Source organism: Salmo salar, chromosome ssa05, assembly GCF_905237065.1.
Source record: "Salmo salar chromosome ssa05, Ssal_v3.1, whole genome shotgun sequence".
Lineage (NCBI taxonomy): Eukaryota > Metazoa > Chordata > Actinopteri > Salmoniformes > Salmonidae > Salmo > Salmo salar.
In genome coordinates, this window is record NC_059446.1 from 61649011 (window position 1) to 61669039 (window position 20029).

General features: G+C 41.3%; 1 protein-coding gene across 1 annotated transcript in view; it reads right to left on the bottom strand.

Moving 5' to 3' along the window:
* Positions 1 to 19521, bottom strand: part of LOC106605459 (atrial natriuretic peptide receptor 1) — a 74342-nt gene extending 54821 nt beyond the window's left edge. The window contains exons 1-3 of the mRNA XM_014201144.2: positions 18541 to 19521; positions 16806 to 17620; positions 425 to 612 (exon numbers count right to left, since the gene is read on the bottom strand). Of these exons, the coding sequence (XP_014056619.1) occupies positions 425 to 612; positions 16806 to 17571 (954 nt within the window). The 5' untranslated portion in view covers positions 17572 to 17620; positions 18541 to 19521. The remainder of the gene's footprint in view (positions 1 to 424; positions 613 to 16805; positions 17621 to 18540) is intronic.
* Positions 19522 to 20029: the final 508 nt, after the last annotated feature.

Consider the following 20029-nt stretch of genomic DNA (forward strand, 5'->3'; position numbering starts at 1 on the left):
GTGCACCACTGATGTACAGAACATGCATCAGTTACATTTTCAAACCTCTGGCCCATTTGTTTTGCTCTTTCAGGCTTTGTGAGATGAGACTGATATCAACACACTGACGGGATGTCACAAAACATATAGTTATGTTGCCTCTCTCCCCCTCGCTGGAGAGTCTGTAACTCACTAGGGAATTGAGAAGAAAATTAAAGTACTTCACAGTGAGAGAATGGAAAATAAACAAGATTAGATTTATTATCTCATCTGCCTGGCAGCACACCAATGACAGCCATGGGGAAACATAGGGATATCAAAATATGATTGCTTCAGGGCCTGCTGTGTAAGTCAGCGTAGAATACAGCACATACCTGTTTCCAAGGTAATGATGGGAATGAGATGAGGAATGAGATGATACACTTGCCTCTGATCCAAGGCTTACCTGGAAGGCCTCCTTGGCGACAAGGTCGTCTTGGTCCCCTCTGGCCCAGGGTTGAGCATTCTGGGAGTCCAGGCTGCGTCCAAACATGTCAATGTAGAAGAAAACAAACTCCTCCTGAGGAAGGCCTGCCCGCCGGAAGTGAACCATCAGCTGCCTGAACGTGTCCGGAGAGCAACACACAAACACCACTACGGGGGCAGAGAGAGAGAGGGTTAAAAAAGGGGTATAAAAAGAAGAGGGTAAAGACAATGGGAGTGTAATGATAATTATTGCACATATGGTCAAATATTGTTTTTTCTAGCAAAATACACAACAACCAAGGTCCTGACTTTAAATTATAGACCTGTCTAATACATGTAGGAATAAGAACAATATTGTAAATGAATGAGCAATTCAACCAATTCTGAAGCAAAAGCAAGTAAGGTAATATGTCAATTTTCTTTCAAGTGTATTCAACAAGCATCTTAAAAACCATCCTTTAAACAGAGCATATAGATGTAGGATCTTAACTTGATCACTCTTTTGTTGATGAGAATTTTCCTGCACAGCAGAAAACTTATAGTGTATTCAAGGTTTAAAAAGGCTTCTAAAGTCTGTAATTTTCACTTCAAAATTTCAGAGTTGATTTGCCCTAAAATAAAATGTATCAACCCCTACAAAAAAATCCATTAATTATAATACACATAATAATTCACATTTCCTGTTGCTGCAGTGTTATTCTCCTGCTGCAGTGTCATTTTCCTGCTGTAGCAAACAAATTAAGATCCTACATCTGTAACAATGTGACAGGTCTTCAATGTAGTTCAACCTGCAGGCCAATGTTGTGTGAGCATAATGAGGAAAGCAAAAACACATAAATAGATCAGGTTAAGAATCTCCTAATTGTATTTGAAATGCTTTATTAGCCTAGTCACTCTGGTTAGTCTAGTCACACTTATCATCATACAGATGTAGGATTTTAGCTAATTTTAGCCAGTCTCCTACAGCAGGAAAATAATCCAGCAGCAACAGGAAATGTTAATTATTATGTGGATAATAATTAATGGACATTTCTGTAGTCGTTGATACATTTTTCGTAAGGGAAAATCAAGTCTGAAATTTGGAAGTGGAAATTACAAACTTTAGAAGCCTTTTTAATGCTCAAATACACTACAAGTTTAACATTTCCTGCAACAGGGTGATCAAATTAAGATCTTACATCTGTACGATGAGAAATAACACACTAAATGCTTCAAACATCTGAATAAATGTTTTATAAGTGAATTTTAAACCAGCAAACATGGCAATCCTTGGAACAAGGAGTTGTGCACCGCTTAGTCCAAGGGCTTATTGTGTCAACCACCCATTTACAATGCATAAGTGATCAATATCCTAATCGGATTGACCCTACTACACCTTGGTGACTCAGTATACCAACCCAGTACAATGAGAGCATAGACGACCATCTATTTATTTTCCTTACACAACAACCACTGGCCACATGACTAGGGTTGCAAAGGGTCAGAATCTTTCCGGTAAATTTCCGGAAGTTTTCCGGACATTTTCCATGAGAATTTGGGGATTTTTGCTTAATTAAACTCATCAAAAAAGTTGGCTTATAACAGTGAACTTTTTTTGTGGGATACACATAAGGCAATTCTAGGTCTTGTGGCATATTTTGGTTAAACTATCCCCAATTCAATAGAATTTCAACCCTCTGCATGCACTGTGCATTCTTCCATCACATGTGCAGTGCACTCTTCCATCACATGAACAGCTGATTCTCAAGATCTTGCACACTAATGAGATGCTATTGAGCCCACACCACACCACTCCACTGTCTGAGCCAAGGACAACATGCTTTCTGGTAAGTTTTGATTACAATACTGGTAGGGGTGAATATATTTTATATGACATACATGATTTTTTGTTAACTAGTAAATAATAGCCTACAGCAAAGTGTGTTTAAATCATTTCAAACTTGTTAACAATTTCTGCTAGTTAGTTTTTGCTACCATGTGGGTTTTAGCTTGCTTGAGCCTGCTAACTGAGGAGTGTTAATTCACCTGTTTCCATACATGTTTCATTTTAAAACATTTATCTTACAAAGGAGTTGTTTAATCTAACTGCTTAACTATTTATCTGTACATGGAATTGTATGTTTTTTTTTTTTTACAATTTTTTTCTAATCTTTACAGGAAAATGTCACAGGCACTATCTGATGTATGGAGACATTTCACTGCAGCTAATATAGAAGGAAAAGCTGTGTACACTTGCACATACTGTGCCAAATCATATGTGAAGAATGCAACAAAGATGCAGAATCATCTGGTCAAGTGCATAAAGTTTCCTCAGCGCTCACAACAAGCAACCTCTGACAAAAGTCCCTCTACTTCTATTTGAGGTGAAAATGATGAATCAGACACCTTATCGATAGCAACAGCTCATGGTCCTCCTGGAATCAGAAGTTTTTTTGACTGAATTGAGGAACTTAGAGAAATGCTGATGAATGTCTTGCTCGAGCTGTGTATGCAACTGGTTCACCTCTGATGCTCACAGGCAATGTGTATTGGAAGAGATTTCTGAATGTTCTTTGCCCAGCATACACCCCTCCACCCAAACATGCTTTATCTACTAATTTGCTGGATGCCGAGTTCAACAGAGTTCAAGTGAAAGTCAAGCAAATCATAGAGAAAGCAGACTGTATTGCAATCATCTCTGATGGGTGGTCGAATGTTCGTGGGCAAGGAATAATTAACTACATAATCTCCACCCCTCAACCAGTATTCTACAAGAGCACAGACACAAGGAACAACAGACACATCGGTCTCTACATTGCAGATGAGCTGAAGGCAGTCATCAATGACCTTGGACCACAGAAGGTATTTTCACTGGTGACAGACAATGCTGCGAACATGAAGGCTGCTTGGTCTAAAGTGGAGGAGTCCTACCCTCACATCACACCCATTGGCTGTGCTGCTCATGCATTGAATCTGCTCCTCAAGGACACCATGGTACTGAAAACAATGGATACACTCTACAAGAGAGCCAAGGAAATGGTTAGGTATGTGAAGGGTCATCAAGTTATAGCAGCAATCTACCTCACCAAGCAAAGTGAAAAGAATAAGAGCACCACATTGAAGCTGCCCCGCAACACCCATTGGGGTGGTGTTGTCATCATGTTTGACAGTCTCCTGGAGGGGAAGGAGTCTCTCCAAGAAATGGCCATATCACAGTCTGCCAGTATGGACAGCCCCATCAACAGGATCCTCCTGGATGATGTATTTTGGGAGAGAGTGGTAAGCAGCCTGAATCTCCTGAAACCTATAGCAGTAGCCATTGCACGGATTGAGGGAGACAACACCATCCTGTCTGATGTTCAGACTCTGCTTGCAGATGTAAGAGAAGAAATTCGTACTGCCCTGCCCACTTCACTGTTGCTCCAAGCAGAGGAAACTGCAGTTCTGAAATACATCAAAAAGCGTGAAGACTTCTGCCTGAAGCCCGTACACGCCGCAGCATACATGTTGGACCCCAGTATGCTGGCAAGAACATGGTGTCATCAATACCGTGTCTCGCTACCTTTGCATGGATGGTGGCAAGGTTCTTGGCAGTCTGGCGAAGTAGACTTCCAAGCAAGGGCTTTGGGATGGAGATGCAATATGGCAGTAGTGCCAACATATCTCAACAGCCACCTGGTGGAAGGGACTTCCTGGATCTGAGGCTCTTTCCCCTGTTGCTTCCATCATCCTCCAAGTCACACTAACATCAGCCACCTCAGACCCCAACTGGTCCTTGTTTGGGAACACACACACCAAAGTACGCAACAGGCTGACCAATACAAGGGTTGAAAAATCGGTGGCCATCCGGGCAAGTTTGAGGCTTTTTGAGCCATCCTCAACAAGGTTGGAAAGTGACAGTGAAGATGAGGCCTCAGAGTCCTATGTTCAAGAGGTGGATATTAAGGAGGTCCAGGGAGAAGACTTGGAAGCCTGAGAGGAAGACAGCCAAAGCTTTAGCTTCTAGACTATCATTTTACAGATGCATCTCCCAAACGTTTTTGGGAGATGTGATGGCTCATTGGGGATCATTCAATATTCCCTTTTGTTGTTCAGTGAAATCATCCGATGTGAAGAGTCAACTCATTTAAATAAAGTTGAATTGGTAACTAAATCGTTTTTTTTATTTCTATTTGAAGGATTTAATCATTTGCAATTATGTCTACTTATGATAAGGTAAAAGGTTTATGTTTCTTTCTCCATATATGGTAAATATATCCAATGCAAAAAACATCTACATTTAAATGGTATTAATATTAATTTGCATATATTTCCGTTAATTCCCATATATTCCCGTTAATTCCAATGGAAAGTTTCCACCTCTGAAATTTCCCCAAAATGTGCAACCCTACACATGACGTCTAGACAAACAGACAAACAAACAGACAAACAGACAGACCAACACCTAATAGGCACTTCAAATCATACTTTCTTCAAAGACGCACCCATTTCATGCTTGTAAAGTCCATCAAGTAAAGCATCATAAAAAATAACTTTTGGTTTATGTACCATGGAAGTCATATTATACCAATAATAATGAGTCACCAGGCCTTTACTGCGGTGTGGAGATACAGAACCATCAGAAAGTATTCACACCCCTTTACTTTATCCAAATTCTGTTGTGTTACAGCCTGAATTTAACATTTATTCAATTTAGATTTTGTGTCACTGATCTACATAATGTCAAAGTAGAATTTTGTTTGTAAAAAACAAATGTCTTGAGTCAATAAGTATGGCAAGCCTAAATAAGGTCAGGTGTCAAAATAACAAACCGCATAATAAGTTGCATGAACTCATTCCGTGTTCAATAGTGGTTAACACGATTTAACTACCCCATCTCTATACCCCACACATACAGATAATTGTACGGTCCTTCAATCGAGTAATGAATTTCAATCACAGATTAAACCACAAAGACCAGGGAGGTTTTTCAATGCCTCGCAAAGAAGGGCACCGATTGGTAGAAGAAAAAAACAGACGCTCAACATCCCTTTGAGCATGGTGAAGTTATTATTTAGGCTTTGAATGGTGTATCAATACACCCAGTCATTACAAAGATACAGGCGTCCTTCCTAACTCAGAGGACGAAAACCTATTCATATTTTCAAGCATGTTATGGGTATGCTTGTCATCGGCAAGGACTAGGGAGTTTTTTTAAGGATAAAAAGAAACGGAATACAGCTATAAGCACAGGTAAAATCCTAGAGGAAAACTGGTTCAGGATGCTTACCAACAGACACGGGGAGACAAATTCACCTTTCAGCAGGACAAAAACCTAAAACACAAGGCCAAATCTACACTGGAGTTGCTTACCAAGGTGACATTGAATGTTCCTGAGTGGCCTAGTTACAGTTTTGACTTAAATTGTCTGGAAAATCTATGGCAAGAAAATGGCTGTCTAGCAAAGATCACAATCAACTTGACAGAGCTTGAAAAAAAATTATAGAAAAATCCAGGTATGCAAAGCTCTTAGAGATTTACCCAAAAAGACTTCAACAAAGTATTGACTCAGGGGTGTCAATACTTACAATACCAGTCCAAAGTTTGGGCACACCTACTCATTCAAGGGTTTTCTATATTTTTACCATTTTCTACATCGTAGAATAATAATGAAGACATCAAAACTATGAAATAACACATGGAATCATGTAGTAAACAAAAAAGGGTTAAACAAATATTTATACTTGAGATTCTTCAAAGTAGCCATCCTTTGCCTTGATGACAGCTTTGCACACTCTTGGCATTCTCTGAACCAGTTTCACCTGGAATGCTTTTCCAACAGTCTTGAAGGAGTTCCCACATATGCTGAGCACTTGTTGGCTGCTTTTCCTTCACTCTGCAACTCATCCCAAACCATCTCAATTGGGTTGAGGTCGGGTGATTGCAGAGGCCAGGTCATCTGATGCAGCACTCCATCACTCTCCTTCTTGGTCAAATAGCCCTTACACAGCCTGGAGATGTGTTGGGTCATTGTACTGTTGAAAAACAAATGATAGTCCCACTAAGCGCAAACCTGATGGGATGGTGTATTGCTGCAGAATGCTGTGGTAAAAATGCTGATTAAGTGTGCCTTGAATACTAAATAAATCACAGACAGTGTCACCAGCAAAGCACCCCCACACCATCACACCTCCTCCTCCATGCTTCACGGTGGGAACCACACATGCAGAGATAATCCATTCACCTACTCTGCGTCTCACAAAGTGGCGGTTGGAACCAAAAATCTCAAATTTGCACTCATCAGACCAAAGGATAGATTTCGCCCAAGCAAGTCTCTTCTTATCATTGGTGTCCTTTAGTAGTGTTTTCTTTGCAGCAATTTGACCATGAAGGCCTGATTCACGCAGTCTTCTCTGAACAGTTGATGCTTCTACACCTGCATTGCTTGCTGTTTGGGGTTTTAGGCTGGGTTTCTGTACAGCACTTTGAGATATCAGCTGATGTAAGGGCTATATAAATACATTTGATTTGATGTTGAGATGTGTCTGTTACTTGAACTTTGTTAAGCATTTATTTGGGCTGCAATATCTGAGGTGCAATTAACTCTAATGAACTTATCCTCTGCAGCAGAGGTAACTCTGGGTCTTCTTTTCCTGTGGCAGTCCTCATGAGAGCCAGTTTTATCATAGCGCTTGATGGTTTTTGCGACTGCATTTGAAGAAACTTTCAAAGCTCTTGACATTTTCTGGATTGACTGACCTTCATGTCTTAAAGTAATGATGGACTGTCGTTTCTCTTTGCCTATTTGAGCTGTTCTTGCCATAATATGGACTTGGTCTTTTACCAAATAGGGCTATCTACTGTATACCACCCCAATCTTGTCACAACACAACTGATTGGCTCAAACACATTAAGGTGGAAAGAAATTCCACAAATTAACTTTTACCAAGGCACATCTGTTAATGTAAATGTATTCCAGGTGACTACCTCATGAAGCTGGTTGAGAGAATTCCAAGAGTGTGCAAAGCTGTCATCAAGGCAAAGGGTGGCTACTTTGAAGAATCTTTGAAGAAATATATATTCTTGTTTTTACTTTTTTGGTTACTAAACGTGTTATTTTATAGTTGTGATGTCTTTACTATTATTCTACAATGTAGAAAATAGTATAAAGAAAGAAAACCCCTTGAATGAGTAGGTGTGTCCAAAATGTTGACAGATATATGTAAATTAGATATTTTTGTATTTAATCTTCAATAAGTTTACTTAGATTTAAAAAAATGTGTTCACTTTGTCATTATGGGGTATTGTGTGTAGATTGGTGAGAGAAAAAAGATATTTAATCCATTATAAATTCAGGCTTTAACACAACAAAATGTGGAATAAATCAAGGTGTATGAATACTTTCTGAAGGTACTGTAAATAGGGCTATTGAGAGAAAGGAGGGGGGACACTCAATGTTAGCCCGCAGGCTAATTGTGCTGGGGTATAGTAGTGCCTGTGGCGGTGTGGCAGAGACAGTGATCTGAAACAGGGCTCTATTAGCTCTATGATCAGCTCTGCTCCCAGCCAGAGGCTAACTACCTCGGTCAGACCCTTCATTAGCCTGGGTAATTACTGCAGGCTGCCAAGTACCTGGCACTGCCACGGCAGCACACGTTAAGTGTTTGTGGATGTCAAACCGTGTTCAGCATTCTCTGTGCGCCATTGTGTTAGTTTTGCCTGGTCCAAAAACAACCCTTAAGCCCTATACCCCATAAGCAGGTTGTGCTGCTGTGATCCTGTGTGGCCTGTTCTAGCACAGGTAGGTCTAGGCTGATCTAGTCTAGTCTATTCTAAAGTGTCAATGTCATAGTGTATTGTGTTCTGGGCTGGTCTAGTCTGATGGGTTATTGTGTTATGGTCTATTTAGGGTCTTATCTAGTTTATTGTGGTCTGGTCTGGCACCATGTGGCGTGGAAGAGTGGCACAGGAAGTCTCCAGGGACGTGATGACATTCCAGTAGCACGTACTTCCTGTCCTGGCGGCTCTATTGTTTCGGGGTTTAATGGCCCTGGTCAGGAAGTGAGCAGTGGAACCAAACCAACAAACCTAAGGAGACTAAAAGGGATCGTCCGGGTCGCCCTGGGGTCAGGAGACATACCTTTCATGCCTGATAAGTGCACAGTCACACACACTTCCACTATCATCTTCAGGCGGTCTGACACTTCCTTTGAACTTCCAACCTCAGAAGAGCTGATGATGTAGTGGTTTCACTGTGGACAGCCCAGCTGATACCATGACGACTAGGTGAGAGAGCAAGAGTGAGGCGGAGATAGCAAATAGAATGTCTGTCACACGTCACCACACCATCCTGTCTGATTTTCTTACCTTCACACAAGGTTAGAAACATTGCTGTTAGAAGGAGAGGGAGGGTGATGCAAGGAAGGAATAAGAACATTTCTTACTTTTTCTATTTCCTTCTCTCCCTCCACCTTCATTTAATTTCTCTTAACTTAATTCAGAGTCCACAACCGCAGAGTAGCGACAGGCTGATGGACCATTATTTTTTATTTACAAACTTTTTAAAATGTTTTATTTACTAAATTAATTGGCTGTTATCGAGTCACGGATGTATGTTCGCCACATTGAATTCTGTAGCCCTCTTTACTCTGTCTCTCACAACACCACACAACTTCTTCCTTTCCTATAAATTGGTGAGTGATAACATAATCAATCCCTCTGTGTCAGTGTAATCTCCCAAAACATTCCAGAGAAACAAAGACACTTGATTAAGTCTTTGAATTACTTCCTCCTGAACACACAGACAATTCCACAGTCAAGTGACAGAGACAGCAGACTTCCATGGTTCTTGATTAAACATTACATTATCTAGTTGCATTACAATTACAAATTGCGATATGCAGACAGTGGAAGTGAATCCCAATTAATATTGTTATGCGGGATATTACTTAGAAACATTGCTGCTAGGCATACCTATTGGGATCTTTGGATGAAAGCAAGAAGACTAGTGTATGGGGACCTGAAGCTGGCAAATTAAATGAGAATGATGTATCAGTATGTCACTGCGTACTTCACTCCAAACGACCCCTCTATGTGTCCATGCAGTCACCATCTCACTGGGAAAAACTGGTTGAATCAACGTTGTTTTCATGTCATTTCAACAAACAACTTAAAAGTATTTTGGGAATGTTTGTCTTTTTTTCACCCAATTTTTCACCCAAATCCAATGACATGGTTCAAATTTTGGTTCATTCCTCGTTAGTTGACAATCCAATCAAATGTAAATCAAAATACTTTGAACAACATTTGTGCCCAGTAGGATATCTATAAGTGAACACTATTGAGATACTAAACTTCTCTTAGACTGTCGCTACTATCAACCCATTCATACTGAATTTCTGTTTTGCTTCATTTGCCATCATAGCCATAGCACACAAAACAAACCCAATAGGGCCTTATTGAAAGGTGGGATGAGATCAGCAAAAGCCTCTTGTATCGCAGCTTAGGCCTGCAGTGATCTGACCAGAAATATGTTATTGTTTATCTGATGACTCAAAAGACAATTTCACAAGCTTTAGATGGATATATACTGATACAAACACGCAACACAAACAGGTTGGGAAGCCTTGGAAAACACCATGATTTTCCTCAGCAGGAGATGCACTCAGAGAGACTGTGTGTATGTGTGTGTGTGTGTGTGTGTGTGTGTGTGTGTGTGTGTGTGTGTGTGTGTGTGTGTGTGTGTGTGTGTGTGTGTGTGTCAGTGTGTGTTCATGCTAGATGCCCTGGAAGCTAATTGTCCCCACACGTGGTAGAGAAGTCTGTGGATTTGTCCCCAGTATGGAATTACCAGCCATGACTAAACTATAATTCAGTGTCTAGTTTAGAGCTGTGCTCTCTTATCTAAACACTTAGAAAAAAGGGTTCCAAAGGGGTTATTTGGCTGTCCCCGTAGAATAACCTTTTCTTGGTTCCATAAAGAAACCTTTCTGGTTTCAAAAAAATTCTACCTGGAACCAAAAGGGTTCTTCAAAGGGTTATTCTATGGGGACATCAGAAGAACCCTTTTAGGTTCTAGATAACACCTTTTTTTCTAAGAGTGAATATCCAACATCATACAGAAAACATCCAATTATACAATGTCTAACTATAAAAAGCTTTGTTAGATGTTAAACTGGGATAGGAGTGTGTTCAAAGCTGAACCATTACGGCAGAAGCGGCCTCCGTCCCTCCCAGGACTCCAGACTCCACCTGTGATGAACAGCAGGCCTAAACTCACCAAGATAACTAAATGTGTGTGTTGACTCATCTGTGTGTATTCATGCAAACCAACAAATATAAAACCAACCACAACCATCACCACTACCATCTCCCCCAGGCTCGAAGGCAAACTATAGGCCTACATGTCTGGCTCCCCTCCTTCTCCTTGCCTCTCCAGGATTCCAGAACATACATTTTTAACTAAAGCCAGATGGACGGGGCCGACGGGGCTGAGGAGGGGGGGGTTGAGGCAAGGCCTTGTGGGTAGTTAAGTTCAGCATGGTCCCCTTCTGCCTCGGCAACCATAGCGACAGGAGGAGGTGAGCTAGAAGAGATGGAAGCTCCAGGGTCTTGCGTCACCCCTTTTGGGAAGTCCAAGCTATGGGGTGAAGGAGTCATGTCGAGGCAAGGGTGATGTCAACAACCCCCTTAACACTGTGTTAACAAGCTCAACTGCCAAAACTCTCTCGCTCATCAACACTTTCTACAAAGATCTGCCACCATGAAAGTTAATTGAAAAATCACCCCCTCCCTTTCACAGGTAGTGTGATGTTCTTGGAACTGTGTATAGACATTTCAAATCAAATCAAAATGTATTTGTCACATGCGCTGAATACAACAGGTGTAGACCTTACAGTGAAATGCTTACTTACAGGCTCTAACAAATAGTGCAAAAAAGGTATTAGGTGAACAATAGGTAGGTAAAGAAATAAAAACAACAGTAAAAAGACAGGCTATATACAGTAGCGAGGCTATAGAAGTAGCGAGGCTACATACAGACACCGGTTAGTCAGGCTGATTGAGGTAGTATGTACATGTACATGTAGATATGGTTAAAGTGACTATGCATATATGATGAACAGAGAGTAGCAGTAGCGTAAAATACATTTCTTTATAGACAGGAAATCCCATTGGGATTAATTGAGTGCTCCTATCTCGTCAAGTAATTGGGTGCTGTATAATTCCTCAACTAATGATTAACAAGCCATGCGTTGCTTTCGGTTACGCAGTGCATAGTTTTTCTACTGGCATACTGTACTCTCACTAACCTATAGAAGTTATGTAATCACTGGGCATGTGGGTGTGTGTAGTGAAAAGGAAAATAACTCAGCCTTTCTTTGATCGTCTTTCTTTGGAAGTGATTATCTTTACTGTATGGCTTTGACAGAAGATAGAGTTTCTCATCAATAAGATGAATGGGACTGATACTGAACCACCTGCGGAGCTACACCGTCCTTGATTAAAACAGCCTGTTCCAAAATATAACTGATTAGCATACCAAGGTGAGGGTATGGGTGAGGAGAGGAGAGCAAAGAGAAGGGCAAGATGGAGGTGAGGCAGAGAGTGGGTGGCAAGGGGAGAGCTGTGTCCACATGGGTCCATCATTTAGTCATACATTTCACCTTTGCTCAAATATATTTGCTAATATCAAAGTCCAAATGAAAAGTCACTTTCACACTTTTTCTATGTCACTTCAGAAACTTTAAATTCAGGTCAGGACTGTGTTGATAAACACCCCATTCACATGATTCCATGGCTTGTGTAATTAAACAAGAACCAATCTGGTCTTTCATAATACCAGATATTGTGCAAAAAGGTTACGACATTGATAAATGTATTGTTGTGTTCTGTCCAACCATTTCAGCAAAGTAGATAAAAAATTCAGACTTTGCCAAATGTTTTTGGCTGTTGCTCTTTTTTAGCGTAGTCAATTGGGTTGGTTGATAAAGATGGCAGACACACACACACAAACACACACACACACACACACTGTGGGGAAGATTACTACTCCAGATGTTAAAAACAGCTAACCAAACAGAGCTGTCCTGAAATAAACTGTGCTCCTTCCACACACAGCATTCATTTATCGATTAGTCTATGCAGGCCAACCTCCTCAGAGGAGAACTACTCCTACTGGAGCCTATGTGAAATGGCGTTCAATTAGTGACGTCACGCGCTCTGAAACTTTGAAGTAGTTGTTTCGCTTGCCCTGCAAGAGCCTACTGCTTTTGTGGAGCAATAGGTAACAATGCCTCCTGGGTGACAGTTGTCGATGTGTTCATAGGGTCCCTGGTTCGAGCCCAGGTTGGGGTAAGAAGAGGGACGGAAGCAACACTGTTACACTACCATCACAGAGACAGAGCTTCGTTACTCCCAGAAACACCATTTCTGACAGGAAAAAACATTAACAGGTTAATTTTAAGGAATTAACACCAAAATAATTGACAAGAAGTGCAGTCTACTGTGCAAATCCACTCATAAAATATGCATGACCAGTGGACTGGAGGAAATCCTTCACAATATTCAACTCTTCCTTTCTGTATAAGATTCTCTCATAAAAACATAATGATAAATTATTATATTTATGGTTATAATTATTGCATCTGATAAATACTGTGCTCATGAAAGGACTCTTGGGGGAAACAAATGGCTGATTTTCTGTTGTTGTTGTTGTTGACAATTCAGCAAATGGCCCCTTATTAAATTTCACACACCATGTACACCCACCCAGTCCACTGGGCTTAACTCTTCTACAAGTTATATGATGAGTTACCAACGTTGAGTTATTTAAACCCCTAAACTTGATCAATATTCAATACACCGCAATCTCCATCCTGCTCCCTGCAGTGCAGCAGTGGTGGGTTGGTAAGGATCCTATTTTGAAAGGAGCTGGAACAGGGGGTCAAAGTGCTCAATCAGCTAAAGGGCATTTGTAGTGTTCCTATAAAATCTGTTTTATTACTTGCCTAATTCTGTTTAGTGTTTCCCAACTTAATTTTTCTCAGTTTTGTTTTCCCTATTTTTAGGTTTTGCTCTCAAAATCAGTTTTTTTATTACACAAAAACAACAAAACTGGATGTTCTAAGTCAGGGATGGGCAACTTTGATAGGGGTGGGGGCCACAAAAATCTGAACTCATCATGGGGGCCGCAGGTTGCTCACGGTTCTGCACACCCACATCCATGCGTAACAAGCCATAGCTGGCAGCTAAACTAATTTAGCAATCTAAAATCATTTTAGCTGACATGGGCTAATTGACTGACTATCAGTGACTGACAAAACAAGAGAAAAACGGCTGATCCGCAACCATATTTTGAAATTGCACATTGTATATTCTAGTATTTTAACTCAAGTAAGTTGAGACCTCGACTGAGTTCCAAAAAAGATATACTTTTTTGAGGGGGAGTTGATTCGATCGCCTTCAAATGCGGCTGCCAGTTGCCCATCCCTGTTCTAAAACCACAACAATGCTTAAACCACATCAGGAGACAACTTTTGAGGTCTGTGGAAAATCTAAGACATTTTCATTTTTGGGTGTAGACACACACAAATAGATATGAGACCACACTTTCAGTCTTTTTCTCCTGGATTATTGTTAAGGCCCCTGAAGCAACAATGAAACCAGTCCAAAACAATCCAAGCCATGTTATTTTTCAGTAAAAGGGGCGATTGAGCGAAGCAACAGTTGGTGAGACAATGAATTGCACCCAAACAACAGACTGAGGTCCCTGCAGCACACAAACCGTCTCTGGCGTCATTTCCTCATCATAATGGTGTGGGTATTTATTTATTGGTCCCTGGGGATGGCGGCAGGGGGTGGTGAGGTGGGGGGACATATTGTGAAAGGCTTCCTCTCTTGATGAGTGCTGAGGAAAAGGTCACATTACTGCTGGTGAGTGTGACAGATGTGTGTCTATGTGTTACGGTGGGCTGGGGAGGTTGTTACATTATCTTTTTGCACCACACACACATTATTATTATTTTTTTTGCACATTGAGCACTCCTGCCCCTCACTCTCTCCAACCATAGCGTGAGATGAGTGTTGGTGTTGTTGTGGTATTACTTGTTTCTGAGCTGTGAAAAGAGTTTCCACACGCGGAGAAAAGCAATGCATGAAATCTGAATATAAAGCAGGTCTGTCTGATCCTCAAACCATCTGCTGTTCTGAAACAAACTGACAACAACATGTAAATCAGCTGCTGATTGTGTTCTCTGACAGAACAGAGTTACAATCAGGAAGTATTTTTGTACTCTCATATACTGTGTAGGCTAACCCAAATGTTCCACTTGCTACTTTATGACTTAGTCTTTTCTTCTTCGAGTCAGTCATATTTCCACTATAACTCTTCCATGGGTATTCTTCTAAATGGAGTTGTACAAATGGCTGTTTCAAGCATAGGAGATTTTCTGATAAATACCGTGGGAGTTAAGTTTATTTTGATTCCTAACTGGGCCATGGCGGAGGTTATATTCAGGAAACTGCCTTTTTACTCAGATATTAATTATATTTTACACCGGTCCCAATCTAATGAACCATTGCATCCCCTATGATGACTTTTTCCCAGGCAGGTGTATGAGCAATAAAAAACATATGTCTACGAAGGTCTTTGGGTTAAACATTTCCTGACTGTTAATGCTAAACAGACACTTTAAAGTGGCAATCATTAGTTAAAACAATAAAGTCATCTCCGGTCCCTGTTTCGGTAAAAAGCTGAGGGATGGGGCTGGAGAAATGTTACCACTCTCAAATTCATAGACAGAGCTATGGATGCAAGGACTGACCATCCATGATATCAAAATAATAGATTTAACCATGTTTTGAGGCTATATAGTTTATATTTACTTTGCTTATAAATGAGGCATTTCTAAGTTATATTCTTCAAGAATCAATGAGTACATATAATTAATTTATAAGTCCAAACATGGATGTAGCAACTGCAGATTGCTCCTTTAACCTAAATACATAAAACAACTCATAAGGTCTGCACACACAGGTCAACTGCACTCCATCAAAATGCATGGCTTTTACAATCAGCTCTGGTCCCATGTCCTTTTTCAAATTAGTGTGGCCATTCTACCAGATCTCAGTCAGACAACCTTAACTAAAAGCCCTAATCAATCACACCCTGTTGACTGTGAATTGGAATAAGCCACAGACAACAGTCTTCTGGCGCTCCATAAGTACACATTTGGATCCATGTAACCAAAACAACAAAGTTCACAGTGTGAAAACAAAAAGAAACATGTTAAGTCACACATACTTTCTTGTTGAACAGAAATACTCATATTTAATATTTGTTCCAGGACATGGATTACCAGTTGTTTGAACAAATCCCTAATTTGACTAAGTCCATCATTTGCTCACCTCTGGTTAAATATGATGAACTGCAGACCAACAAAAAGAAAAGGGCCAGGGTAATTAGCCCAATGACGGAGTCTGTTTAGCAGGAAATACCTACAGATCTGATATGTTGACTGCAGCTCCCTTATGAGGTCGCAGGGCTCTTGACCTCTGTTAATAAATGTCTTCTCTGGAGACTGTGGGAACGGGAGAGGGAAGCTCATAGGGAACCAATCGAGAGGCTTATCTATCTATTTGTTGACTCACTTGACTTTGCAAAGAAATTGATAGATTGGAGTAGCAATGAATTATATTTTCTTTGTACAGTACTCACTGTGCCCATTTCCTCAAAGGCAGCAGAAGGGTAAACTGAACCAAAATACAGTGGATTTTTTTATATTTTTTATAAAAATAAAAAAAGAATATATATATATATATATTTTATATATATATTAATTATATATATAATTTTTTAATCGATGGACAAAATTTGAGGGGGTCCATAAAACTGCTGTATCATCTAATGACGCCGATCTTATTATCTCTGTCTGTCCTGGGGACAGGCCATTTGCAGCAGTGAGTTGTCTGATCTGCACAGCATCGATTGAGCTCATAATTCTTGCTCAGGCTGCTGGCGCATCCATGCCCTGCAGCAACGATCAAAAGCTAATATCCACGCTTAACAAGCCATGCTGCTACGAATCATTCAGAGGGCAGGAGACAACAAATATCATAGGTAATAAGTGAGACACACACGCAATCGTAAATGTGAAAACAAGCACATACAGTTTAACTATTTTTGTACAGCTGTGTCAACAAATTCAAAGAAATCTATGTCATGAGGGCTTCGGCTGAATAAATAACATGCTCCAAGGTTATTTTTAGGCTGTTCTTAGGCTGACAAGCCTAACCATAATGAAATAAGTTCCACTGTGCCAACCCACTGAACATTAACGAATTTGCTCTCACAATATGTAGAATACAAAGCTGTGAATAAAGTGTAGTGAATATAGGGGACTCACCTCGGCCATCTTGCTTGATGTTGTGGAGCAGGTCAGAGTAGTTGACTGGTCCAGTGTTCTCCTCAAACACCAGGTCCACCGAGGTGATGTTGTTCAAGTGCAGCTCTGTGTAGAGGCCCTCCACAGCGAAGTAGCACGGCCGGTCATCCTTCTTGTTGTCACTGAACATGAGCAGCACCTGCTCCTTCCACTCAAAGTGCTTGCAGATATGGAGGCCGAACTTGCCCAGCTTTTTGTGCGTGGGGCCCGTGTTGGTGATGGACGGGTACATGTTGATGCCGTTGAAGCCAACGGCTGGGGCGCCCGCCGTTACCATGGGGATGTCCCAGTGGGTGGTGAAGAGGCCCACTGGGGAGGAGGTGTAGTCACAGCCCGGCCCAATGAAAGCCCAGGGGTCGTGGGCGAACTTGAGGTCAACAGCCATGAGTGGGGCGATGGACTCAGAGCAGATGCCTTCTTCGTTCTCGCTGTTCTCAAACACGTAACCCAGGTGGTGGCCACGGAGGAGCGCTGGGTCAGCGTTGATGATGTTGATGGCTCGGTCCAGAGCCGGACCCACACGGGGCCAGGCCCAGGGGTAGGCAGTGTTTCTCTGTGGTAGGATGATGGCCAGCGTGATGTTCCCGTGCTGCCGATGGTCCCGGTGCTCTCTGGGACGTCGGTGTGAATCACGGTGCCGGGAGGACTTGCCAGACTGGACCCACTGGAGACAGGCACCCAGCAGCAGAAGAAGAACCAGCAACAGTTTCACTCCCTCCATCCTCATCCTGCTAGGCTGCTGAATAATGTCCTTGTGAATTATTTATCCTGTCGAGCTAAGGAGGGGGACATAGGGAGACATTTGTACACACACACACACACAAAAGGCTCAGTTTGGAGTCTCTTCATGTCTGTTCAACTCTATTCAAAGAGCTGTTTTGCTTCGTCACAACTGAATTCCCTCAAACTATTTTTCTTCATGTCACGTTTGAGTGGCCTTTGCACTACCATGTTATAGAACATCTGTGAGAGGGTGACTCCCTTATACCAGACTGGAGTTATGTCAACATATGTGACAAAATACTTGTCACAGCTTCCTTTAGTAAGTTATTGTGAAGGTGAACTTTCTTAGACAATTACATGGTTGTTAATTGCCTCTATCAAACTGGTAGACCATTAAGCTTACACCTGACAGGATATGCATTGATTTAACTGTTAAACTGCACTCGTTGAGATCTGTTTAGCATCAAAGCCTGGTACACCACCAAATACCTAAACAATTTAGCAATAATCGAAGTTGCCTTGCATGCCATTTTCACATATATGTAGGCTAGATAGAACACTGTTCTATCTGAGGGCAATTACTTTGATTCATTTGAAGCTATAGGCTACATCTTGTTTATTAAGTATTTTATCAAAAACAAAAACAATTGAGTAATAGGGCGCATAGGGTTATGATAAACTGATGTCTGAAATCAGATAAAGGCTTTTTCTAGTAGATAACACATATTTAAAACTTCTAAATGTATACATAACAAAACCTTAAAACGTTATAAGGACGGTATGCCTGGTTTTGTAAAGCTATTAGCCTTATATTAAGCCTAAATATTTGTTCTCACATCATAGCCTACACTCAAAAGTCATTTTGGAAAACGTAGTGCACTGTCTGGCTGTAGCCGATATAATTTAACATGGATTCAAATTTGTTGCAGCTACAAAAACATATTTGACATCTGCCTAAATACAATACAATTACCTTAAATTGAGTTTTCTCCCTCCATGTCAAACTGGTTTATGCCGACGTCTTGGCATGTGTGACTGTCAGTGACTGAGGTGAAATATCAGCTGGGAGGCTCGAGCTGTGTGTGGGCAGAGGTACTGATGGGCAAGCGAAACCCGCGAAAAGGCAACGCGTGGTTCGAAAACAGGGGATATCGACCAAAAAAACGTAAACAGAGTTGTTCCTTTTAGTTGCGCCCAAAGAAACCAGAAACAAATAAAATTGGAAAATCAACCTAAATCACAGTCAGTCATTTGAGAAGTACTAGCTCCCACCTCTTATTACCAAAGAAAACAGACTGGACAAAGTTGACGTTGGCTTTCCCGATTCAATTATTTTAGGCTAAGCCATGACAGTCCTCCAGCTGTGTCAGACAAAGTAGCCTATCTCTGCTGAAAATGTGCCTGTTGTTTCATAGTTGTAGCATGAGAAGGTTTACATTTTTGCCTGAATTTGAGAATAGTCCAGGGAAAGGCTAGCAAAGTACCAGCACTGCTCAGCACCTTTAGCTCTGTTGCAGGTCCCCAACTCGGAAGCTGATTCTAGGCCTGCATGGGTCAGCTGTTGAACTCCAGGGTCAGGAAATCCCACCGCATCAGGTAGAGAAAACGAGATGACAAAAGTAGTGTGCCGTCACACACCAGGAAAATCCTCTACAACCACAGGTCAAAGAAACACGCGTACACACACTGCCTCCTTCGTCTGGTCTGAGGGTGTGTCCGGGTCCTCACACAGTTGTAGATCCCTGTGTTTGTGACCCCTGTTGTTTGTGTGTGTATGTCTGGTTTCATGACAGTATTCCTTGTACTCTGTCTGTCTATTTCAGTGTTGCGCTGGATAGCCTGAGGCAGCCTTGGCCGGTCCGAGTAGAGACTGACTGCCTGACGCTGGAACAGTGTGTATGTGCTTGTATGAACGTGTGTGTGTTCATCTCGTGGCGCCGTCTTACTCGGGCACAGGGGTAGGCTTTCGTTTCCACTGGAGCGGGAGGGAGGAGAGAGAGAATGCGAGAGAGGAGTGGATCTATAATACAAATATTTCTTATCAAGCAATTAGCACAGTGGTACATAATTCTACCACAGAGGATCTGTATTTAAAAGCATGTCCAAAAATCTATGTTGAGAGAAATTATACCAGTTGTTGAGTGCATGCATCTTTCTAATAAAATATCGGGGGTTGAACATGTATATCAGGTTACACACACACGTTTACATGCACAGTAATAATTCTAGATTAAACTGATTATGGCAGTAGGCAGATTATGCAAAAGTCGTGTAAAAACCTTACTCTGTTTATCTTAATCGGTGTAAAGTCAAAATTGAAGTAAGCATACGCCAACTAAAACACCAGCAATCTTTCGAATTATGTAGACCTAATCACCGCGTTCCAGCTGTGTATTTGATCTGTGGATGTGCTAGCGCTAGCTGAGAGAGCCTCCCTCTTTGAAGTGAGTTCCGAACAACTG